Source organism: Schistocerca gregaria, chromosome 7, assembly GCF_023897955.1.
Source record: "Schistocerca gregaria isolate iqSchGreg1 chromosome 7, iqSchGreg1.2, whole genome shotgun sequence".
NCBI classification, from domain to species: Eukaryota; Metazoa; Arthropoda; class Insecta; order Orthoptera; family Acrididae; genus Schistocerca; species Schistocerca gregaria.
This window is the reverse complement of record NC_064926.1, coordinates 53,001,567-53,027,815: the sequence shown is the minus strand read 5'-3', so window position 1 is coordinate 53,027,815 and position 26,249 is coordinate 53,001,567. Positions and strand designations below refer to the sequence as shown.

Sequence of the window (26,249 nt, the reverse complement as noted above, 5' to 3'; positions counted from 1 at the left end):
TTCCGGACTTCATGCCACGGTTTCTAATGGTAAGACAGAGGTAGAGTCAAGTGTTGTGGATAGGCCTCGGGCTGGAAACCCTTTATATACCCTACAGAACGATATTCTTACTGTACCTACCTTAAAGGTCAAACTTCGAATATTACATGATTCCCCCAGCTTAGATAAACGGAGCCAATCCATTGGTTCTTTTAGCATTATATGTGGTCTATGGTGCACCTGAAGGGACTTATGGGGCAGCATTTATTTCTTGACAGTTCCCAAGAAAAACCGAAGAACACGGTTTTCCGGTACCAAAACGGAGTTACAGATTCCGAGATGACTATGCAAAGCAAGTGGTCGACATTTTTAGTGTACAGGATGTTCCATTTATCTTGCTCACTCAAAAGAACTTTTTTTCAGATGCATTGGGTAGTTCCTGCTAAAGGTATAGGCTTTATGCATCCCCATAGATGTGGAGATTAATTCTCTTAAATGCAACCATGTACATTTTATTCAAGAATATACTCACCCTCCCTAAAAGATGTTCACAAATGTATCGCACTGTACCATTTTACAAGAAACAAGTGTCTATGGAAATGATAAATAATACTCAACATTTCTGATTTAAATACACTTCACTGCAGGTCATTAACTACATCACTGAACCACCTGAAGGCAAGTTTGATCGTTTTATAAATTACCAATAAACATTAAAAGCAACTGTACTGAATTGACCAGTAACTGACTCTTGTTACCGTACAGTACTGTATGACGGTACTTACTACAATGCAGAAGTAACAGGGCTTTTTTTAGTATGCTTTACTGTAAGTCTACTACTACATGAAAAACAGAGCGCTTACTTCACATGCTCAAAATGTGACCTTTGGCACTGATACATAGGTTCGCTCTATGGATGAAGGACGCACTACATCTTGCTACTACGTCCTCTGTGACGGCTGTACAAGCATCAGTAATGCTTTGCTGCAAGTCCTCTGGTGTTTTGGAACATTTTGGTAGACAGTATTTCTGACTACTCCCCACAGAAAAAAAAATCAAGCGGCCTAAGATATGGAGATAACGCAGGCCAACTAACTGGCCCACCGCGTCCAGTGAACCTACCAGGGTATTTACAACCCAGAATTCGTCGTGCTCATAAGGCGTTGATACCGCATGACCATCCTCTGATCTATAGGTACAGCATCCAAGAGAAGAGGAAGAAATGGAGAAGTGTGTCTTAAAAATCGGACGTATTGTCTGTCATTTTGGCTGCTATTTACAAAGAAAGAGTCGACATTGGTACCTCCAATAATTCCGCAGCAATAATTAACGTTTGATGGATGTTGCTCTGCCTCTCGGAGCCATCGTAGATTGTTGAGAACGCATACTCGTCATGTTGATGTTTCCTTTATTGCATAATGACGCCTCGTCTATATAAGAACTGAGCTGTGCTCAATCCCAACTATGCGTTTTCGTGAACTTCGCTGTCTATCTGTGTTTGGTTTCCCGCCCTTGTTGCGATTACATCGTGGTTCTACTTCCTTCTACATGTGGCAGCAGTGATGTATACCGATATTTGCGCCGTGTACCATCTTTGGTTCAGTGCATGTAGTTTCCGGCTAGGGGATCTGCAGGCTGTGGGTCGGTTGTTGAAGACGAGGGATGCTATCTCCGCGCGGTGCAGTAGGCTGGGGCCGCTGGCAGCGCCTGCCCAGTGTTGGAGCGTGGGTGGAGCTGTCCGATCGCTACGACCTTCGTGGTTCACCGACCGAGGACGTCAAAGTTAAGAAGTGGTTTCAACTACCCAAGCCACGTCCATTCACGTTGTGGTGGTTCGTTTCGGTGGTTTACTGTTGGGAAGGTTTCCTGCGAGCAACACCGAGAGTTTCTGCTGCTGAAATTTAGCCGCCATGCGGCGCAATTAACTATTTTGGTTGACTATCATTCGAGTGTACCAGCGAAATTTTCTGCCTAGTGGCCGTTAGTGTTCCGGTTAGCTGCCCTGACCACTAACGTAATTTCGGGCAGCGTCCTTTCCTCATCTGTTGTCGCTCTCCAACATGGTGTGTAATTTTGACAGCTAATACATACTCCACTGTGGATTATCACGTTTGTAACCTTTTCTGTTTGAGTTCTCTTCTACCGACTGACGTGCAGCAAATCGTTGTGTCGGTCGGTCCGTGGCTGTCCCCTGGTTGGGTTCCGACGGATCAAGTGTAGTTGGGCTCACCACCTGTATCCCCTAACTGAACGAGGGCAGACTGACCTCCCTGGAGGCTTCTGAGTACCACAGGTGTTTAATTATCTGTTTTCAGCTACTTAAAATTTAAGGCTTATGGTTATTTTTTCTTTAAAATTTTGCTAAATTAATTCTTACATTTATCTTTCAAGCTTAATCATTGTGGCCTTGAAAAGATTATGGTAATACATTTGAAAATTTTGAAACTCAATTGTGACATTCAGCCACTTGTTCTACCTACTTTGCAGTGATGTATTTTCTTAATTATTTAATTGCTATCTTAATTAGATTTTTATCTTGTTGATTTATTAAGATTTATGGTTTGGAAGCCTTCAGCCATGAAAGAGTTGCATGTGCCGCTTTGGTTGTAAAACTTATTAAATTACAATAAATTGCAATTAGAAGGTGAAACTGACCTCAACCTATTTGGCCTTTTCCACAGTCTTATTACCTGTTCTGCCCAGCAGGTTTAGCGGGCGTATCAAGAATATCTGAGAAGAAATCAGGGTTAGTCAAAAGTTGTTGCTGAGTCCACTGACAAAATTGAACCATATTTCTGAAGTGTTTTCCATAAAATTCTTGGCGTAAATTAATATGGTAAGGATGGAATTTATGACTTTTCAGAATGCAATGCGTACTTGTTTTCGAGACACCAACTTCACGTTAAATTCCTCATGTGCTGAATTGACATTTCGCGGCTACGGCAGCAAGCAGAGCGACCTCTGCAGCTTCGTCTTTTTGTGTTCTACGACGATTTCGAAGTTTTGTATTTAGACTTCCTGTTTCACATAGACGAGAAATTTGACGACCAAACATCCAGAGAGAAGGTGATGACTTGTCAGGGAAACGTCTACTGTACAGTAGTTGTACCAGAACAGAATGTGCCCGTCTACAACAAATTACAGTACAAGTATGCACAATATAGTACAAGACTAACATAATAACATGATAATCTTAATGTTCTCTAACATTACTGATTATGAAAATGCATGTTACAAAATCAGTTCCTGTCAACATACTTCCTCCGTAGATCAGTAGCACCTGCATCTGATCGCTAAGCAATGTGTACTATCGCCATGCAATTACTAAGTTACTCTGGTGCACGACTATACTGGTATGCACTGTACTGTACGATAAATCAACAACAAATGATGTTTATTTAAAAAATTTAACGTCTAACCCGCATCTCCTACATCTTTGGGGATACGTAAAACGTACATCCTTAGAAAGAACTACCCATTGATCTTAAAACATTCTTTGAAACAATTTTTCATTTAACTCATCAGAATACAGTTATTTTCTGTAAACAAGATAAATGGGACATCCTGTATATTCCCAGGATCTCGATCTCTAAACATCTTGAAACTTTTCTTGATATCTGTATCCGTTTCTAGTTACAGTGATTCAATGTAATCCTACTTTTACACGTAAAATTCGCACGCAATACCCGCTGAGGTGTAAACGAAGCTTATAAAGTCGAGTAGCACGGAGAAATGTGGTCTTAAATGGCTCCCTTATCATCAGAAGGGTTTTGGGAACCCTATGTCGTCATAGTGAAGCACAATGAAAATTTGTTTGTACGCAGAATACGGTCTGAGGTGTGAAATTAATCTGCATAATTTCAGTTCCACATAAGGAAACCATCAAAATTTTACTGACCGATAAAACTCTTTTAATGTGGCTGGCTTTCCCCGCTGTGACAGTGAAAACAAGGGGATCAGGATAAAAATTATTCTATTAGAGTACAAAAAAGTCGAATATGCTCCGGTCTTAGAACACATAGTGAGATGTAGGGTACCAGCTGCCTTCATTATTTATTCCCCCCGCACCGGTAAAAATTTTCCCATAAATTTTGGCATGAAAAATATTTGCACTTATTTAATCTGAGGGAGAAGGAGACACTGAACGTACAAAAGTAATAAATAACGGAAGATATCAGATAGTGATTGTGAAACAGCGAAGGTACATGAACAGTCTGAGAGAAAGAGAGTGGACCATGGAAGTTATTCCGTCACCTCTTCACTGATGTCCTCCCATCGTGTCCTTTCTATTCGTCAATGTTTTCCGTATATTACTTTACTCGCAGATTCTCCGGAGAGGCTTCTCATTCCCGTCCTTATCAGTCTACCTAATTTTGAATGTTCTTCTCTATCACCACATCTCAAATGCTTTGATACTCCTATTTTCCAGTTTTCCCACACTCTATGTTTCACTACCATACAATGCTATATGGTACACACGTACATTCTCAGAAGTTTTTTCCTCAAATAAAGGCCTTTAATTGATGCTAGGAGATTTCTCTTGGCAAGAAGAGCTCTTTTTGCCATTTCTAATATACTTTTTATGTCCTCCTTGCTGCGTCTATGTTGGGTTGTCTATGTAGCAGAATTCCTTAACTTCACCTAAGTCGTGATCACTAATCCTGATGTTAAGCATCTCACTGTTCTCAATTCTGTTACTTCTCATTTCTCATTCCTCTATTTACCTCAATCCATATTCTGTACTCATTGCACTATTGATTTCATTCTGTATCTTGTAATTATTATTGACTTTTGCTAAGGGCAGCAGTGTCATCAGCGAATTTTATCATTTATATCCTTTCACCTTGAATTTTAGTTTTCCAAAGCTCTTCTAAATTCTGTTTCTAATAGTGGCTCTCCCATCTCCTCTGTATCAACTCCTGTTTCTTCTTCTATACATCAGACAAGTCTTCCTGCTGAGAGAGGCCTTCAATGTACTCTTTCCACCTATCAGCTCTCACCTCTGCACTCGACAGTGGAATGCCCGTTGCACTCTTAATGTTACTACCCTGGCTTTAAATGTCACCGAGGGTTGTTTTGACCTTTCTGTACACTGAGTGTCCCTGCGATAATAATACCTTTTCTGATTTCACATTTTTCATCCAGCCATTTCGCCCTAGCTTCCGTGCCTACCTATTTCTTTCATTCCTAGTTGATTTGTATTTCTCTGTTGCTGAATTTCTCTAAACATTTTTGTATTTTCATCTTTCTTCTATCAACTGAAGTATTTGTGTCGTTACCCATGGTTTCTCCGCAGTTATCTTCTTTGTATTTATGTTTTACTTTCCAACTTCTGTGTTTGCTCTTTTTAGACCGGTCCATTCCTCTTCAACTGAGCTGCCTACTAAGCTATTCTTCATCGCAGTATCTATAGTCTCAGAGAACATCAAGGGTATCTCTTCATTCCTTATTACTTCCGTATCCTATTTCTTTGCACATGGATTCTTCTGACTAGTCTCTTAACTTTCAGCCCACTCGTCATCACTACTAAATTGTGACCTTAGTCTACATCTTCTCCAGAGTATGCCTTACAATCCAGTATCTGATTTAGGAATCTCTGTCTGATCATGATGTAATCTAACTTAAATGTTCCCGGATCTGCCAGGCTTGCCGAAGTATACCTCCTCCTCTTGTGATTCTTGAGTGTCCTCTATTACTATTTATTGCAGATCTCATTTAGTCTTTTTCGTCCTTCATTCTTAGTACCAAGCCCATATTCTCCTGTAATCGTTCCTTCTGCTCCTTCCCCTACAACCGCATACCAATCTCCCATGACTAGTAGATTTTCATTTCCCTTTACGTACTGTTACCCGTTGAGTATCCTCATATATTTTCTCTTTCATTTCATCCTCTGCTTCCGAGGACATGTATATTTGAACTATAGTTGTTGATATTGGTTTGCTGTTCATTCAATTGAGAATAACCTTAACACTCAACTGTTCACAGTAACCGATTCTCTGTCCTACCGTCCTGTTCATGACAAATCCTACTCCCGTTACAACATTTTCTGCTGCTGTTGATATTATCCTATACTCATCTGAGCAGGAATCCTTGTGCCTTGTCCCCTTTGCATTTTCTTCACTGCCCCCCTACCCCTTTATGTGGACTGGGCCTTGGAATTTCCCTCTTCAGGTTTTCTGGCTTCCCTACCGTAATCGAACCTCTGACATTCCAGGCCCCGACTCATATAACGTTATGCTTTCGCTGGTAATTCAATCTTTTCCTCAAGGTCACCTCCCCTCCCGGAGATCCGAATGGAGGACTAGTCCAAAATCTTTTGCCTATGGAGAGATCATCATGAATCTTTTTCAGTTATAGGCCGCAAATCCCGTTGATACACTCTGTACGTCTTTAATGCAGTGGTTTCCATTCTCTTCTGCATCCTCATGCCGTTGATCATTGCTGATTCTTCCACCATTACGGGCAGTTTTCCCGCCTCAAGGACAAGTGAGGACCCAAAACCTCAGTCTCCTCCTGCACGTTGTTGGCAAAGCTGTTGGCAGAATGAGGCTGTCGTCGCCGGCCGGAGTGGCCGAACAGTTCTATGCCTATATACTGAAACCGCGCGACCGCTACGGTCGCAGGTTCACATCCTGCCTCGGGAATGGATGTGTGTGATGTCCTTCGGTTAGCTAGGTTTAAGTAGTTCTAAGTTCTAGGGGACATGACCTCAGCAGTTATGTTCCATAATGCTCAGAGCCATTTGAACTATTTTTTGACGGTGTTTCCTACAGTGAAAATTAAAGAAACACAAAGAGATAATGAAAATGCTTAGGGCTGAATGAATGAGGAACAATGGAAAAGTAGAAGTGGATGTGCATGAGTGACTTTCAGCGATGGACTACTGCGTGTGAGCGAGTTGCAGTTAGGGGAGTTTGTGTAAGTAAGATCGGAGTTGCACTTTAAAAAGAGCGCCAGTGTGTTCGCGTGCCGTTTCTTTAGAATGGGGAGGGGGGAGTTTTAAAAATTATGAGGAAGGTAGACTGAGGCAGGTGGAAACCCACATTTGAGTAGGAGTCTTTTAAAACAGGGGGATATTAGTCTTTTTAGTGCTGCGACAGGAGCAATTTTCCACTGGTGACATTATGTTAATCAATTAAGCAGACACTGATTATATTAGTTTTCTGTGGCATACGAAGTGTGAAATTTTATTACATTGGTTTCATGTGTTGGAGGTATCACTCCCAATATCATTATTAATTTATGATCAACATATTTAGTTAATAGATCATAATCAAATGCTGCCACACCAAAAGCCTCCACGTTCCACCTGTAAAGTCACGGCATCTGTTTATCGTACAGCCTTTAAATGACGCCGTCCCTGTGAGTCTTCAAGCGCCTCGGAAGCTATAGGAGACGCGTGACTCCTGCAGTCTAAAATGCTCCGTAGCTCTTCAGGACTCCTGACTTTCTACATCCATGTTCCAGTTGACATGAGGTTCTCTGAGGTTTGTTGCATTCGAGTAACTTTCTCAGCTTGAGATCTCTTAGAACCACGCGCTGAATCAGACTTACTTTTGCGGAGCTTTTAGCAATAATTTTAAATGGGGTTCTCCGGCTTACCAGGCTATTTTGTTGTTGTACCTCCACCAAAACTCTCCAGCTACGTGAGGTGTTATAGGAACGCAATGTTGAAAGCCACGTGCACAGTGACATTGGGAACTGGCACGGAATAATCTGTATGGGAATCGCCCACCATCGCGTGAGCGTCGTCTGCATGTCACTCATGAGTAGTATATTTAAAAAAAGTTAATAATACTCTAAAAGATGTGTGGTGTGCGTACTGTAAGACCTTCGGTACACACACCATCAGATTATTTGACTTGTCACTCTAACGAAGTAGGCGAGTGTCAGATATATGTCTCGTGGTCTTATCGTGGCGTGTTCAGCTTCTGCCGTTAGGTCAGACGATAGAAATGCCACTTGCAGGCTTAGAGTAGCAGATTGACGGTGACCAACTTTAAACATAACTTGATTAATTTCCACACACATTTATTAAAATAATAACAAGCATAAAAATAGCTTAACTTGGTTCTGGGTGCTATTTACAAATGACAATCTGAAGTTCCTTTGGTCTTGGTACGTTAATCTTATTCTCACATGTCTCTGATACTTGACATACATTTCTCTTTATGGCTACGTACAGGAATATAATAATCTTATTAGGTGCAGACTGAAACTGGACTACAGACTAATGCAGACTGATGCAGACTAATGCAGACTGACTAATCGGAGGTCTGTACACTCGTTGTAAAACCTCGAGAGTTCAGGTATCACTGCGCGAGTGTGATCCGCGAGGAGAAAAGGTTCTACGTTAGCAGCGATCTCATTGGCTGCGTTACATATTAATACGCGGGTCGGCGGAAGCAGATTTTGGTCCGTCTCTAAGGCAGCGCTGTCTCGTAGTGCGGAGACGGACGAGCGCTGCGCCTGCGCTGTTGTGCTTAGCGGGGCGCGCTCTAATGGGAAAGTTGTGTAAGCGCTGACTACGTTGAACTACACTCCTGGAAATTGAAATAAGAACACCGTGAATGCATTGTCCCAGGAAGGGGAAACTTTATTGACACATTCCTGGGGTCAGATACATCACATGATCACACTGACAGAACCACAGGCACATAGACACAGGCAACAGAGCATGCACAATATCGGCACTAGTACAGTGTATATCCACCTCTCGCAGCAATGATGGCTGCTATTCTCCCATGGAGACGATCGTAGAGATGCTGGATGTAGTCCTGTGGAACGGCTTGCCATGCCATTTCCACCTGGCGCCTCAGTTGGTCCAGCGTTCGTGCTGGACGTGCAGACCGCGTGAGACGACGCTTCATCCAGTCCCAAACATGCTCGATGGGGGACAGATCCGGAGATCTTGCTGGCCAGGGTAGTTGACTTACACCTTCTAGAGCACGTTGGGTGGCATGGGATACATGCGGACGTGCATTGTCCTGTTGGAACAGCAAGTTCCCTTGCCGGTCTAGGAATGGTAGAACGATGGGTTCGATGAGAGTTCGGATGTACGGTGCACTATTCAGTGTCCCCTCGACGATCACCAGAGGTGTACGGCCAGTGTAGGAGATCGCTTCCCACGCCATGATGCCATGTTGGCCCTGTGTGCCTCGGTCGTATGCAGTCCTGATTGTGGCGATCACCTGCACGGCGCCAAACACGCATACGACCATCATTGGCACCAAGGCAGAAGCGACTCTCATCGCTGAAGACGACACGTCTCCATTCTTCCCTCCATTCACGCCTGTCGCGACACCACTGGAGGCGGGCTGCACGATGTTGGGGCGTGAGCGGAAGACGGCGTAACGGTGTGCGGGACCGTAGCCCAGCTTCATGGAGACGGTTGCGAATGGTCCTCGCCGATACCCCAGGAGCAACAGTGTCCCTAATTTGCTGGGAAGTGGCGGTTCGGTCCCCTACGGCACTGCGTAGGATCCTACGGTCTTGGCGTGCATCCGTGCGTCGCTGCGGTCCGGTCCCAGGTCGACGGGCATGTGCACCTTCCGCCGACCACTGGCGACAACATCCATGTACTGTGGAGACCTCACGCCCCACGTGTTGAGCAATTCGGCGGTACGTCCACCCGGCCTCCCGCATGCCCACTATACGCCCTCGCTCAAAGTCCGTCAACTCCACATACGGTTCACGTCCACGCTGTCGCGGCATGCTACCAGCGTTAAAGACTGCGATGGAGCTCCGTATGCCACGGCAAACTGGCTGACACTGACGGCGGCGGTGCACAAATGCTGCGCAGCTAGCGCCATTCGACGGCCAACACCGTGGTTCCTGGTGTGTCCGCTGTGCCGTGCGTGTGGTCATTGCTTGTACAGGCCTCTCGCAGTGTCCGGAGCAAGTATGGTGGGTCTGACACACCGGTGTCAATGTGTTCTTTTTTCCATTTCCAGGAGTGTATTTACACAACAAGATGGTACTTTGTAAAATAGCATTTGCTATTCCTCAACTTTCAAGCTATCGCCTTACCAAATTTTATCAGAATAGGTTAGCGGTTTAATGTGAAAGCTTAGCGGACAAAGTTACTTTCGCATTGATAGTGTTAGTATATGTCTAAGATGGTCAACGGAAGTTTGTAACTGGCACTGGTGTCTGAAAACCTGGAGCCTGCACATTACCGCCTGGCAGATGAGGAGTTCACACTTGGACGCTGTTAACTCGTTGGTTCCGCTGGATGGCGCGCTGCCTTACCCGGACGAAGGTGGTCCTGGAGATGGTGTAGAACTTGCCGGCCGTGAGCGAGAGCGGCCGCTGCGTGCGGCACATGACGATCAGCACGGCCCGCCGCAGCGACTGCGGGGCTCCCGGCCACCCGCAGGAGTAGGCTGACCGCGCCAGGCGCGCGCTCTGCAGCACAGTGACGTCACAGCAGTGGTCTGGCAACGACAGCAGCGGCGGGAGAGAAATCTCTCATTCCTCTGCCCCTCATTAAATACACTTATAGCACGGCTGTCAATAAGCTATCGATACATCGATATTTTTCCAAAAATGTCGATGTGTATAAGCAATAAATTTCCCTGATATATCGATATCGAAACAGCAATATCGAGTGCCGATACTTTTATTTTATACTATCTTTTTTTTCGCTAATTTCGGTAAATATATGAAATGTTCTTTGGAAATTTCGGCGGAAAATAATTTTACTTTCACTGTGTGCAGGTGTCTTACTACTTTTTTTAGCTTCCACTGCGTCCACTCTTTCTCCTTGACTGTGTCAAGCTAGTTTAGGTGACACATGGGAGAAGTACGATTGCACTGGGAAAGGGGGGGGTAGGTGGTTGGTGGCGTGAATGAAGTAAAAATATTTCTGATGTGGAGGAATTGCATTAAAACACCGTTTTTTTATGCAACTAGTGTACTATTTCTTCACATCAGCATTCTTCAAAAACAACTGGGGAAAAGATGACCATAATGTAACGACAAGACTGGTTTTTGTGGTGGTTGGAGACATGTGAGGAGAAATTCTGACGCAATCGCCAATCGGCGCTACCAACAGAAACTGCAACGTTTAACTTTACCGCACAATTTTGACACTACAGCTGCTACTTCGCTGGTGTTTACAAAAATGCAAAAACACTGAAGTGTTCCAGACAAATACAATATGCCTCGAAACCGAACGATGGAATCATCCCACACTTTTTACTGTCCCACTTACATGCAGTTACCATTTTTAGCAGGGTCGTTATCGCCAAGCGTGAATGTGCATCGTTTTCTTTTAATACTTGCTCTAAGGGAATCGGCAGGCAGGCAGCTTGTTGATGTATAGAATATCTAACAATAAAGCAACACTTAAATATACCGGTAAAAATCCTCAGTTCATTTACAATGTGCAGCCGACATTTCTATGGGCCAGTATGCTGACAATTTTTCGTCGATATATCTTTAACTCTTTTCCAATATATCGAGAGCCGATAATGATATTCCTTATATATCGATGTATAGGATTGCCGATATTTTTAAAAATGTCAAAAGCCCTACTTTACAGCCTCCATTTCCTATCATTTTCCTTGGTACATCGTTCTTTCACCACCTTGTATACGAAGCTGTTTTTGCGAGTAGCAGAATATTGTGTTCCGTCAGAACTATTGCTATCCTTGGGGGAGTCGCCGTGACAAAACTCTTCCATCTAGTGTATCACACAGGTGAAGTACCCTCACGCCTTAAGAAGAATATAACGTCCAGTTTCAAGTAAAGCACTTGCTCGCACGTGTGAAATCTACCAAAATATCAGATTAATGAGTAGTGGTAGTAAAATACTAACACGAATGCTGTACAGAAGCCTAGAAAAACTGGTAGAAGCTGACCTCTGGGAAAATCAGTTTGGATTCGGGAAAAATTTAGGAACAGTAAAGCAATACTGATCCTATGACTCATCTTAGACAATAGGTTAAGGAAATGCTATTTAGAACTTATACAGAAACCAGACGGCAGGTATACGAGTCGAGGGGTGAGGGAGGAGGGCGGCGAAAGGGAAGCAGTGGTTGAGAACGGAGTCAAACAGGGTTGTAGCCTATCACCAGTGGTATTCAGTCTGTGCATTGAACAAGTAAACCAAAGAAAAATTTGAAGTAGGAGTTAAGCTTCAGTGAAAATAAATGAAAACTTTCAGGTTTGCCGATGACATTGTCCTTTTGTCGGAGACAGAAAATGAGTTCGAATAGTTGAACGGAATGGACATTGTCCTGAATGGACGACCTAAGACCAACATCATGAAAACCAAAACAAGAATAATGGATTGTAATCGAATTAACTCAGGCGATGCTAAGGGAATTAAATTAGGGAACGACACTTTAGGTAGCATGAGAGATTTACTATTCGAGCAGAAAGAGCCCCTTTGCGTGTGAAATTGGGACTGATCGATATACAAGTTAATTAACGTTTTTAAGAAAAATACCTTTAATGTTAAAACCATGTAGTATGCCTACATTGCTTATCAAGTATAATAGGGTTGCAAGAGTGCTACAATATATAAATTAATATTTGTATGTGAAAACGTGTTTTTCGACCACGAAACTAAATGAGTCAAAATTACGTAGCTTCCTGCGCGCGGAAATCTGTGACAGTGGTTGCGTATGTCGCAACAGGTTGTACCTTATAAAATTTAAATTACGTCTTCAGTGCGCCAGAAATAGATAACATTGAAAAGTTATTTTGTTTTTGTCTATATTGTTGAGAAATGTGAAACATAAAATCAAGTCGTATCCAGTACAACTACCCTGCTATTGAAATTAGTCGCTTTCGCAGTTTCCCCCTGTTACTCCTCCTGTGGCTGAGATGGAGTGGCATGGCGGTTGGGAGGGGGGTGGGGGGGGGTGGGAGATGGGGGAATGTCCCTGCCACATTGACTGCTATTGCAATCCTTCAGCACCCTTATCACACAATGATTCAAAAATGCTTGTCTGATTCCCTACTATTCCTAACAAAAAATGAATTGCAAATACGCGTCTCGGGTTTTCCATCGTATCGTATTGTGTAACTCGCACAATTTTTCATCGATTCAACTGCTCGACATCATCAGGTGGTGGTAGCTGCTGCTGTCGCTGCTGCGAGGCGCGACTGTTGTGTTACTGAGTTACACAATACCATCCGGCGGTAAACCAGAGAAGCGTATTTGGAACAGATCCGCCGGGAAAGCATGAAAAGTCACAAAAATTAATTTTTTATATGTGTCTGTATAGTAAATGGGTATTACAAAGTCTTCGTCGATGTAAGGAGGTTCATTTTAATCCATACATATTGCAAAATGAATGTATGGGTATGTATGTTCTCCATCTCCTCCTTAACCACTGGACCGATTTCAACCAAACTTCGTACGCGTACGTCATGTAAGCAGACAACATACGCTGTGGAGGCATCAACGACTTACCCACCATAGATCAGTAGATATGTATCATTAATAATTGAAAAACTATTGCACCCAACATGACGTTTACGTTTATTACTTCCGTGCTACTAACTCAATCCGCAATAAATTTGGCATACGATATCCACATATAGATCGTAGGCAACGAAAACCTCGTAATGCCATCTGTCTGTAAAAACCTCATGATTTCAGAAAACAGTAACTCCATTACCAAAGAGAGATTTTAAAGTGCTTGGATTTTTCTATTCTGTCAATAAACAACTTCGTGAGCTGACAAGGCAGGTGCAAACATATGATCAGTGCTAGTTACTCTAGTTGGAAATTTGCTTGTGCATGTATCGGTAAACTTATGAGTGACTGCTTATGGTTAGTTGGCCCAAGTTAAACCAGTGTAACTGTTGGGAAGAAAGTACATGTCAAAATTTTGGCACCGTAGGATTATTTTTTAGAAAATTAATGGCTATAGCTCTGGCTACGATTATTTGTTAATACTAAGGCTCAAAAACTGAGACCGCAAATTGAAAGCTCGAGAGCCGTCTAGCACTGGACTGCTTCTATCTTACTCATATGGGACATATTATGTTGAGAGGCTTATTTCAGTGGACATGTTAGTAACGGCTGCAATGCACGTTGGCGAGCGCGAATTGTAGTGGAGAGCCATGGTGCATCATTTACACTCTATGTCTGAAGGCAAGGGAATGGATCTCCCAGAGACAGTCGTGACGCAAGCACCAAACCAATGGGATTACGAGCCGGTGGGAAAGTAAAGGCGCACCACCGAGCTGGGGATGCGAGAGGAAGAGGGGGGGGGGGGGGGGGGGGGGGTTGAAAATCAGGCACTTTCGCCAAATACATAGCGTGAAACTTGGAGGTTTTTTGGTTGATAAATGATTAAAACACGGTAACTAGGTGATAAGTGTATAAAAGTACAATAAAACGCTAAAAATATAGTGATTACATTGAAACACGAATTAAAAATAATCACGAAAAGGAAAGGGTAAGAACAATACAGTATAAAACGTTTCTTGTAGTGGGTATTTTCGCAGCAACTGTATATAAATTGCAGTTGCTTCAAAGAAAATGCCTCTTTTGCATGCTGCACATCGAAATTTTTTATTTTTATTTATGCACCCAGACGCGTTTCGCCATTTTTACATGTGAAAGTGAACTGTAAGATGTCGATCTTGTTGCCAGATGAGAAAAAGCAGATTGCTTAGACGCAATGAATTAAAAGTTATCTGTCACTACCTTTCTATTTCACAAAAAACGTTAAGGAAGTATTTTTAAATCTATAACCTAGATGTGAAACCATGACCTATGTGTAAAAATGGACAAATCATGTAATATTTCAGGACACCCACTAAAGATGACTAGTAAAAAAAGGTGAAATGGGTCTGGGTGCATAAATAAAAATAAAAATTTCGATGTGCAGCATGCAAAAAATGCATTTCTTTAAAACAACTACAGTACATTATACTGAAACATGAGTAAATAGTAATAATGTCAAAGGAAACAGTACGAAAAGCAGGGAAGTAGTATCTGTAAGATTATGTTAATAACAAGTAAAATGATAATCTGGTGGTAAATTATTAATGACTATCAAAACCACGTGATAATAACGGCGTAATATTAAAATTAAGACAATATTAGTACTTGTTTCATATTGAACTGTAAATTTACAAGTAGTGTTAAAGGGAGCACTATACAAGCCAAGTGTACGATTTTGAAGAAAAATACTACCAAATAAAATGTCTATTAATAAAAGATCATTTTGTGTTCAAACATCTTGTGCGTGTAAATTCCGTGTTTTTGCTCACTGATTTCTTTTCTACAGCTGTCATTACGGTTAACCTACCATACTTGTTACAAACATCCAACGAGAGAGACGGCACTGTTCAATATTTTCATCCTTCCTTCGGTGTATAGTCTTTACGTTTGATTTCTCAGTTTCTTCCTTGCCCTAAGAACATCCGAGCATTTCCAGTAAGACGGGGATTTTACTATGATAGGTTCTGGTTTTGTGGAATTTAACATCCTGGTTCTCACGATTTGACTCCTAACCATACTTAAATGTGAAATATGTACGCCTAGTTTTTCACGGGCGATTCTGAAAAGTTCTCCGTCTATACTTTCAGTAGGTTCTTCCAGTATTCCAAAGACTGTGATTCTTACGTATTTGCTACTGTTCAATCTGGTGTGAAATCTCAATGATCAGATTTTCAGTCTTGTGTACTTTATCACAGCTTCAGGGGAACTTTTCTAGTGCACTAACCTTGTTTGCAACAAGTTCTACGGTGCTCTGAATTTTGTGCAGCACGGTTGTCGGCGATGGCTTGTACGAATGAGTCGGGTCATTCGGGAGGACGATGGTTCAAACCCGCGCCTGATCATCCTGATTTAGGTTTCCCGTGATTTCCCTAACCCGCTTCAGGCAAATGTCGGCACGGTTCATTGAAACGGCACGACCGATTTCTTTCATTATTTCCGATCCGAACTTGTGCTCCCCATCTAACGATCTCTTTATCGATGGGTGGTCAAACACTAATCTGCTCCACCTCCTCACACACCTCAGCTATCGTTTCAACTTCATCCTTATACTAGCCGTGTACCCGGCTTTTCCCGGCTTTGCGTTTATTTCAGTCTTCTATTAGTCTGTCATCTCCTTCCCCTCTCTCCGTCCATCCCCAAAACAGTTCTCTCTCCCATGTCCACCACCCACTCTCCGTCCATCTCCTGCATCCTCTAATACTATATCATCTGCCCGTTGCCTCCTCGCCCTATCTCGGTCCATCTCCGTCCCATTCTCTGTCCAATTCCTCCATCTCTCTGTGTACCCTTTTCTCCTCCTGTCTGACCATCTCCTTTCCTTTTCTGTCCGATTCCTCTTCTAATATTTTTTTTGTCTGTTTCTATCGCTGGCCCTCTCCTCCTGCTCCTCCACCCGCTCCTCCTCCTCCTCCAGTCTGTACCTACGTCCTCCCCCCTCTTACTCTTCCCCTCTGTCCATCGCCCCTCCCCCTACTCTCTGTCCATCACCTCCTCTCTCCCGTGTGCATGTTCTCTCCTGTCCTGTGTCAGTCATCTCCTCACCACTCTCTCTGTCCCTCTTCTCCTCGCCCAATTCTCTGTCCATTTTGTCCTCGCCCTCTGTCGGTCCACCTACTTCTCCCCCACTCTCTGTCAATATTTTCTCCTCTATTTGTCCACAATCTCCTCCGCATCTCGCTGTCTATATCCTCCTCCTATCTGTGATTATCTCCATCTCAACGACTCTCCCTCCTCTGTCCTCTCTCTGTACATCCTCTTCTCTCCCTCTTCATCTTCTCCCCTTTATATGTCAATCATCTCCCCTCTCTCTGCATGTCTCCTCCTCTTCCCATTCTCTGTTTATTTTCCCTTCCCCACCTGTCTAATATTCACCTCTTCCCCCATCTCTCTATCGATCGCATCCCCTGCCTTCTCCTCCCTCCATTTCTCCCCACTTCTTCTTTCTGTCTGCCTTCTTCCATATCGTTGTCCATCTTCTCCTGCTTCTCCTCCTTCTGTCTGTGCCTATCTTCTCTTTCCTCCCTCCAATGTCTGCACATCTCATCCCCTCCCTTCTCTCTCCACACTAACCTCAGTAGTAGGCTGGTGGCTCTTTCCCCTACAGTATTTATTTCCTCACTGTAACTAATAGGTGTATCAAATTTTATTGAAATGGTTCCAGGGACATGTTGTTGTTGTTGTTGTGGTTTTCAGTCCTGAGACTGGTTTGATGCAGCTCTCCATGCTTCTCTATCCTGTGCAAACTTCTTCATCTCCCAGTACCTACTGCAACCTACATCCTTCTGAATCTGCTTAGTGTAGTCATCTCTTGGTCTCCCTCTTAGATTTTTACCCTCCACGCTGCCCTCTGATACTAAATTGGTGATCCCTTGATGCCTTAGAACATGTCCTACCAACCGATCCCTTCTTCTAGTCAAGCTGTGCCACAAACTCCTCTTCTCCCCAATTCTGTTCAATACCTCCTCATTAGTCAGGTGATCTATCTAATCTTCAGCATTCTTCTGTAGCACCACATTTCGATAGCTTCTATTCTGTTCTTGTCTAAACTATTTATCGTCCATGTTTCACTTCCATACATGGCTACACTCCACACAAATACTTTCAGAAACGACTTCCTGACACTTGCATCTATACTTGATGTTAAAAAATTTATTTTCTTCAGAAACGCTTTCCTTTCCATTGTCAGTCTACATTTTATATCCGCTCTACTTCGACCATCATCAGTTATTTTGCTCCCCAAATAGCAAAACTCCTTTACTACCTTAAGTGTCTCATTTTCTAGTCTAATTCCCTCAGCATGGCCCGAATTAATTCGACTACATTCCATTATCATCGTTTTGCTTTTGTTGATGTTCATCTTATATCCTCCTTTCAAGACACTGTCCATTCCGTTCAGCTGCTCTTCCAGGTCTTTTGCTGTCTCTGACAGAATTACGATGTCATCGGCGAACCTCAAAGATTTTTCTCCCTTCTCCATGGATTTTAATACCTACTCCGAATTTTTCTTTTGTTTCCTTCACTGCTTGCTCAATATACAGATTGAATAACATCGGGGAGAGACTACAACTCTGTCTCACTCCCTTCCCAGCCACTGCTTCCCTTTCATGTCCCTCGACTCTTATAACTGCCATCTGGTTTCTGTACAAATTGTAAATAGCCTTTCGCTCCCTGTATTTTAGGCCTGCTACCTTAAGAATTTGAAAAAGAGGATTCCAATCAACATTGTCAAAAGCTTTCTCTAAGTCTACAAATGCTAGAAACGTAGGTTTGCCCTTCCCTAATCTAACTTCTAAGGTAAGGCGTAGGGACAGTATTGCCTCACGTGTTCCAACATTTCTACGGAATCCAAACTGATCTTCCCCGAGGTCGGGTTCTACTAGTTTTTCCATTCGTCTGTAAGGAATTCGCGTTGCTATTTTGCAGCTGTGACTTATTAATCTGTTAGTTCGGTAATTTTCACATCTGTCAACACCTGCTTTCTTTGGGATTGGAATTATTATATTCTTCTTGAAGTCTGAGGGTATTTCGCCTGTCTCATACATCTTGCTCACCAGATGGTAGAGTTTTGTCAGGACTGCCTCTCCCAAGGCTGTCAGTAGTTCCAATGGAAATTTGTCTACTCCGGGGGCCTTGTTTCGACTCAGGTCTCTCAGTGCTCTGTCAAACTCTTCACGCAGTATCGTATCTCCCATTTCATCTTCATCTACATCCTCTTCCATTTCCATAATATTGTCCTCAAGTACATCGCCCATGTATAGATCCTCTATATACTCCTTCCACCTTTCTGCTTTCCATTCTTTGCTTAGAACTGGGTTTCCATCTGAGCCCTTGATCTTCATGCAAGTGGTTCTCTTATCTGCAAAGGTCTCTTTAATTTTCCTGTAGGCAGTATCTACCTTACCCCTAGTGACATAAGCCTCTACATCCTTACATTTGTCCTCTAGCCATCCCTGATTAGCCATTTTGCACTTCCTGTCGATCTCATTTTTGAGACGTCTGTATTCCTTTTTGCCTGCTTCATTTACTGCCTTTTTATATTTTCTCCTTTCATCAATTAAATTCAATATTTCTTCTGTTACCCAAGGATTTCTACTAGCCCTCGTATTTTTACCTACTTGATCCAGGGACATAGGGTAAGCTTTTAAGCTTATTACCCTTGGCATTTCCCACCTGCACACATGTCAGATACATGACACATGCATCTGATATATTTCACACTTATTTGTACACATTTTACACCTGTATGTCTAGCGAATTTCACCATTAATTTCATTTTTTACACAGCTAAATTTTCAGGACGTCGCATCTCCTGAACTGCGTGTATGCAATGAAACGATTCCATAGTATGTTCAGTGGCAGATGCGGATTCTCACTGCACAAAATGTTGCCAATAGAGTTAGTAGCAACGAAGTAAAAAGTTAAAATGTCATGCATTATGCGGCAGTTTTACTGCATCATCAACGAAAATGTAGTAAGCCGTGAACGTTTGACCTTCCATCATTTTGTAGGGTTGGATACTGTTAGAGAGAAAAGTTTCATAAAGGTTTGAAAGTATGCGTAACGTTTGTTGCAAATCTCAAAGTGCTCTCGTGCACAAATACTGTGCGACTAAATAATGGGCATTCTTGCGTTGTGGGCTTCTTGCTTTTTCACCCACACTCACATCCCTTTGGAAGGTGGGTGATTCTTTCCCCCACAGTGGTTCTTTCTAGACAGTAAATGATACGTGTACCAAGTTTGGTTGAAATCGCTTCAGTGGTTTAGGAGGAGATTTATAACGCTCAAGTTGATTCCGTATTTCTAGATTTCCGGAAAGCTTTTGACACCGTTCCTCACAAGCGACTTCTAATCAAGCTGCGGAGCTATGGGGTATCGACACAGTTGTGCGACTGGATTCGTGATTTCCTGTCAGGAAGGTCGCAGTTCGTAGTAATAGACGGCAAATCATCGAGTAAAACTGAAGTGATATCAGGTGTTCCCCAGGGAAGCGTCCTGGGACCTCTACTGTTCCTGATCTATATAAATGACCTGGGTGACAATCTGAGCAGTTCTCTTAGACTGTTCGCAGATGATGCTGTAATTTACCGTCTAGTAAGGTCATCCGAAGACCAGTATCAGCTGCAAAGAGATTTAGAAAAGATTGCTGTATGTTGTGTCAGGTGGCAGTTGACGCTAAATAACGAAAAGTGTGAGATGATCCACATGAGTTCCAAAAGAAATCCGTTGGAATTCGATTACTCGACAAATAGTACAATTCTCAAGGCTGTCAATTCAACTAAGTACCTGGGTGTTAAAATTACGAACAACTTCAGTTGGAAGGACCACATAGATAACATTGTGGGGAAGGCGAGTCAAAAGTTGCGTTTCATTGGCAGGACACTTAGAAGATGCAACAAGTCCACTAAAGAGACAGCTTACACTACACTCGTTCGTCCTCTGTTAGAATATTGCTGCGCGGTGTGGGATCTTTACCAGGTGGGATTGACGGAGGACATCGAAAGGGTGCAAAAAAGGGCAGCTCGTTTTGTATTATCGCGTTATAGGGGAGAGAGTGTGGCAGATATGATACACGAGTTGGGATGGAAGTCATTACAGCATAGACGTTTTTCGTCGCGGCGAGACCTTTTTACGAAATTTCAGTCACCAACTTTCTCTTCCGAATGCGAAAATATTTTGTTGAGCCCAACCTACATAGGTAGGAATGATCATCAAAATAAAATAAGAGAAATCAGAGCTCGAACAGAAAGGTTTAGGTGTTCGTTTTTCCCGCTCGCTGTTCGGGAGTGGAATAGTAGAGAGATAGTATGATTGTGGTTCGATGAACACTCTGCCAAGCACTTAAATGTGAATTGCAGAGTAGTCATGTAGATGTAGATGTATACTTACATACATATATTTTTGTAATTTTTATGGGTTTTCCAAACCTCCCTCTCTCTCTCTCTCTCTCTCTCTCTCTCTCTCTCTCTCTCTCTCTCTCTCTGTGTGTGTGTGTGTGTGTGTGTGTGTATTTCCATGTGTTCTCAAAAATTTGAGCATCCTCTCCCGGAAAGCCACCCACCTACCAGAATGAAACTGTATACTTGTCTTTTTACGTCTTTTCGTTGATTGTTATTGTAATGCTACGTTATTAAAGTGTTGTGTTTGCCGAGATGGCAGACGATCTCAATACGTCACGATTCTGAACAACGAATAAAGTGTGGAAATGAGATGGCAAGCGACTAGTTTCAGTACGACCAAAATATCTTTCACTTTTGCAGTCCTATTTCACTATCGTGACATATGGTCAAAATTATGAACTTTGCCTATTACACGACCGTCGGTTCAACCATAACTAATTATATAACTTGCTATAGGTTATGTTGGCACAGAGGCAGGTCCCCATCTACCACCACGAACAAACTATTTCCGTCAAGTATTTTGCCAATGACTGCACACAGTGATTCAGAAAGACAAAACCTACAGGGAAAGAAGAAAACTATCCTGTGAGTATAAGACAACATTCATACGCATTGTACTCGATAAAGTAAGGGCGAAAGTTGTTCATCCTTTGATCACCTTCCACTTCCCTACTGGACAACTTCCTTCTGAGGCCTCATTATGTTATATAAATACGATACCAGAATTGTACCACTCTTCCCTCCCATGCTTAGTACAATCGCGAAAAATACGACACGAAACGCTAAGACTGTTGGCATCCTTTGCATGTACCAAGATACCGCATGTATCTGTTTGGGCCATATGTCCTTACGTCTTTGATACGAACACATTACGCGCTTATGCTATCATGAAAGCGTCTTGCACAGAATTGTAATGCCGTTGAAGTGGTTGAATTTTGGGGGAGACTACAAAAGTTTCAAAAGGCACCCAATTTGACTGATTTCAACGGAATCCACTACTGCTTTTACGTACCGTTCTTTAATAAGTGTAACGTAAGGGAAGCTACAAACTGTAACATAGGCATTAGAGCTCAAAAGATAGAGTTTTCAGTGTTTGACAGTGGAAGTAGCATTCTAAGAATTACATCAGACAGTTATGTTTCACGTCCCGACAGTGACGGTTTTTATAACGTATGATAATACAGCTCCGGCCTTCTTATGATGTCACTTACCTGCTGTACTATCCCATCCGCATACCAGCAGTACATGAAAATTTCGGATAACATCGTACTCAGATAAAGCTGCAACTTGCACATCGTTGTTACTTCGCCCGTTTTCTGAAAACAAGAAAAAATCATTGCCTGTAATCGTGCGATTTACTATCGGAAACTTAATGAAATACTGATGCTCTAACAAATTTGTTAACATACCCTTATTTTGATATATTTAACAAAACAATATAGATGCTGAGATTACTAATTTCGTATTCGTGTGTACGCCCTATTAAACAATTTCACCTGGTTGAGGGTGTTTCGCATGAATGTAATGAACTTACCTGAATGCAGCAGAACATTATAGGCAAGATTCCTCCTTCGACTACGGTACACGAATTGCTGTGGGAATAACTAGTAACTTCGGAGTAAATTATGAGCAGAGTATAGGGAGTATCTTTCCTCTTTTGCGTAATTCTAGCGACGAAGCTAAACTAACTTTTGTTGTCGCCGTCTGCAGTCATAGGGCTCGTTTATTTGTAGCATTCCACTCTAGTTTTCCCTGTGAAGGCCTGTTCTTCCATCCATAATCCTAACAATTTCTGACCAACTTCTTTTCAACCTGCCTACTGTGGTCAAACCGTTGTCTCCTCTACAGTTTTATTCCGTATCCTTTCGTCCATTACCAAACTGACAATTCTTTGACGCCTCATAATGTTTCCCATCAATCGACCCTTTATTTTAATCGAATTGTGCCATACATTTCCGTTCTCGCTGATTCTATCATGTGCCTCTTTATTCGATATGCACTTTACCAATACGAACTACTACATTCTTCTGGAGCTCCACATTTCAAAAGGTTCTGTTCTTCTATAGAACGCATGGTTTATAATCCACGTGTCACTTCTGTACTGACACTACACTGCAAACAAATACTCTCAGAATGGACTAACTACCACTTTAATTTACCTTGGATGTTGCAATATTTCCCCATGATTTCAGTCGGTCTTTTCTTCCTATCGCCAGTGTGCATTCTACGTCATCTCTGAATCTGTCATCGTGAGTTGTTTTGCTGCCCATTTAGCAAAACACTTGTAGCACAGAGTCATTTCCTAACCTCATTCCCTCTCCATCTTCCAATTTAATTTCACTGCAGCCATTACTCATGATTTAGATTTGTAGATATTCATCTTACAAACAACTTTCAAGCGACTATGCATCGAGTTCAAATGATCTTCCAAATCCTTTGGCACCCCTGAGAAAACTGAAAATTCGTGTGCAGACCTTAAACTTTTTTTCTTCCTTGGAATATAATTCTCTTCTCTGATGTCTTTCCGATTTACTGGTATTTACTGTTGGATGAGACTGATGTGAATCTGATATATAAAACAACCAACTGTTTCGGAACATCAACCATTATATGTAGTGAAATCCATTAAATTCTTATATCAGTCGCTCTGACTACATACGCTTAATTGTACATTTCCTGAATACAACTTGCTCAGACAGTATATTAATTTTGTCTGTCATTGCTCCATTCCTCTCACCCTCCGACGGTTACATTTAATACCACATATTGTAGCAGTCGAAGGTAATACTGAATAGTCTCAAGTCAACAACAAATGAATTTTATTGCACGAAATCTTGGAAACTTCGAAGCTGATAACTGCAAATTAAAGTAATTTTTGCTAGTTCTGTTGATAATGTACTATAAAATTACATGTAAATTCAGAAAATGTTCAACTCCACAGGCACATTTTGAAACAATTTGGTGATAAAAAATTTGCGTCTTAGCTCTGCAGCTGAGTAAAATTGAAAAATGTAAACTTTTAATGGGTTTACATGCTCTGAATTTTGGAAAAAATTAATTAGAGAGACAGTCTGCTCAAATATTTGATCAAAACGATGCTGAACCAGGGAGTTCTACGCCTCTCACATTAAAAAATTGTGTGCTGTATTTAGAATGTGAAGGCTCTCGAAGCACCAGTAGGTGACCGCATGGGACAGTGGCGCTCCGAGCCCGTGTGTTCGGTAGTTGCAGCAGCGCAACACACAGGTGTTACTAGGCGATAATGCCTGACAAATTGGTGACATACCTAAGTACAGGAAGTTAGGTCTAACGAGAAACTAAACATAACATCACATTATGATGGAGTTTTTGACTGAGGACTTTTCTTGATGAATGTTTGTCATTTAGTGCGGGAAGAGAAGACGTTATCGTACAAAACAAAAAGTTTTTATTATATATTTATGTTCAAAAAGTGAATAAACCGAGCTGGCTGATGAGTGTATGAACGCGCCCATTGGAAAATTTCGTTGACATTAATGGGGAGACTTTGCTAGAGGTAATGTTTGCATTGGAGTAATCTTGGGAGAGTATTCATTGCTACGTCTGGTATAAGGCACTTGAACTACTGCTCGGTGTCGCATTAGAGTTTGTCTTTAAGAGAAATGACCGTCAGCTTCTAACGTAGGAAACTATTCCAAGCTATTACACGTTAAGGTGAAGAAGGCCGCGGGTACCGTGATCTGACTACCGTGCTTACGAATTCGACATGTACACTCCCAGTGAATCGAAAGATATAGTATTAAAATTTGTTCGATCCTTTCCATATTCCATATGTAGACATGCATTGATAATATATCTGTACTGCAAAAATGGCAATTCACTATATATATATATATGGCTCTGAGCACTATGCGACTTAACTTCTGAGGTCATCAGTCGCCTAGAACTTAGAACTAATTAAACCTAACTAACCCAAGGACATCACACGCATCCATGTCCGAAGCAGGTTTCGAACCTGCGACAGTAGCGGTCGCTCGGCTCCAGATGTAGCGCCTAGAACCGCACGGCTACTTCGACGGCTATCTTCAATACTTTCCAAGACACAGAGATTTACGTAAAAACCATAATAACTTTTCTGTTACTAAGAAACTGAGCAAGGGACTGTAAATTACTCGCCGGCCGCGGTGGTCTCGCGGTTCTAGGCGCTCAGTCCGGAACCGCGCGACTGCTACGGTCGCAGGTTCGAATCCTGCCTCGGGCATGGATGTGTGTGATGTCCTTAGGTTAGTTAGGTTTAATTAGTTCTAAGTTCTAGGCGACTGATGACCACAGATGTTAAGTCGCATAGTGCTCCGAGCCATTTTTTTTGTAAATTACTCAATAATATCAGTTGAAACTATGAACAAAAAGTTCATAAATTGTTATTCTGAACTTCTCTTTACCTTCGTTACAACAGATCACTGATGTGCAAAAGTAACTGAGTTGAAAGACTTTTATTTAACTATGTTTTGGTGCGCGAGTGTTGTGGAGAGACTGAGGGAGTATATGGAGGAGATACGTATAGTGCGGAGGTTTTAATTTATTAAGAACTACGTAAAATGTGTGGGTGGGAGAGTTCTTGTGCAATCATTAGTAATGTGATGTATGTCCTGGTGCGAATGTTTTTGTATAAAAGCACGCAGAAGACACTTCTGTAGTTAAATCAGTTAGTAATTCATTCCTCGGGATAATTCATATTTTGTTGTAATCGAATTACATTTGCTTCCGTAAATTCAGACGTGCTTCTATAAATTGCTTTCTGTCTTTCTGGTACTTGACGTGGTGACTACCGAGAGTAACTAACGGCTGGAGCTGTTCCGGTTGGCTGCTTAAATCACCAGCCAATAGGATTAAGCATTTCCCACGCTTTGTGTAGGGTTTTGTGCTACAGTGTCTATATCTTTCGGAGTCGCTCGTGAATCACGTTATTGTACACATCAATGTGGAAAAGCTGCAGTCGAACTTTTGTTAAGATGAAAGAAATCTTATGTTCTATCTGTTCTGTTTTCGGAATTATAAGCGACTAGCGACTTTACCTTTGGACATTACCGTGAAAGGCTGGACTTTTACGTAGGCTTGTTATGAAGTTATTTGCAAACTGGTTCAAATGGCTCTGAGCACCATGGGACTTAACATCTATGGTCATCAGTCCCCTAGAACTTAGAACTACTTAAACCTAACTAACCTAAGGACATCACACAACACCCAGCCATCACGAGGCAGAGAAAATCCTTGACCCCGCTGGGAATCGAACCCGGGAACCCGGGCGTGGGAAGCGAGAACGCTACCGCACGACCACAAGATGCGGGCAGTTATTTGCATTTGAACTTTCTTGTCGTAGTACAAACGCCGTGTGGCGTGTTTCGTGAACATCATGAGGCAGT

The 26,249-nt window shown here is 42.3% G+C and overlaps 1 protein-coding gene across 1 annotated transcript in view; it reads right to left on the bottom strand.

Moving 5' to 3' along the window:
- LOC126282279 (odorant receptor Or2-like) overlaps positions 1 to 26,249 on the bottom strand; it is a 44,152-nt gene that overhangs the window by 5,863 nt on the left and 12,040 nt on the right. The window contains exons 3-4 of the mRNA XM_049981931.1: positions 22,059 to 22,163; positions 10,231 to 10,386 (exon numbers count right to left, since the gene is read on the bottom strand). Coding sequence (XP_049837888.1) covers positions 10,231 to 10,386; positions 22,059 to 22,163 — 261 coding nt within the window. The remainder of the gene's footprint in view (positions 1 to 10,230; positions 10,387 to 22,058; positions 22,164 to 26,249) is intronic.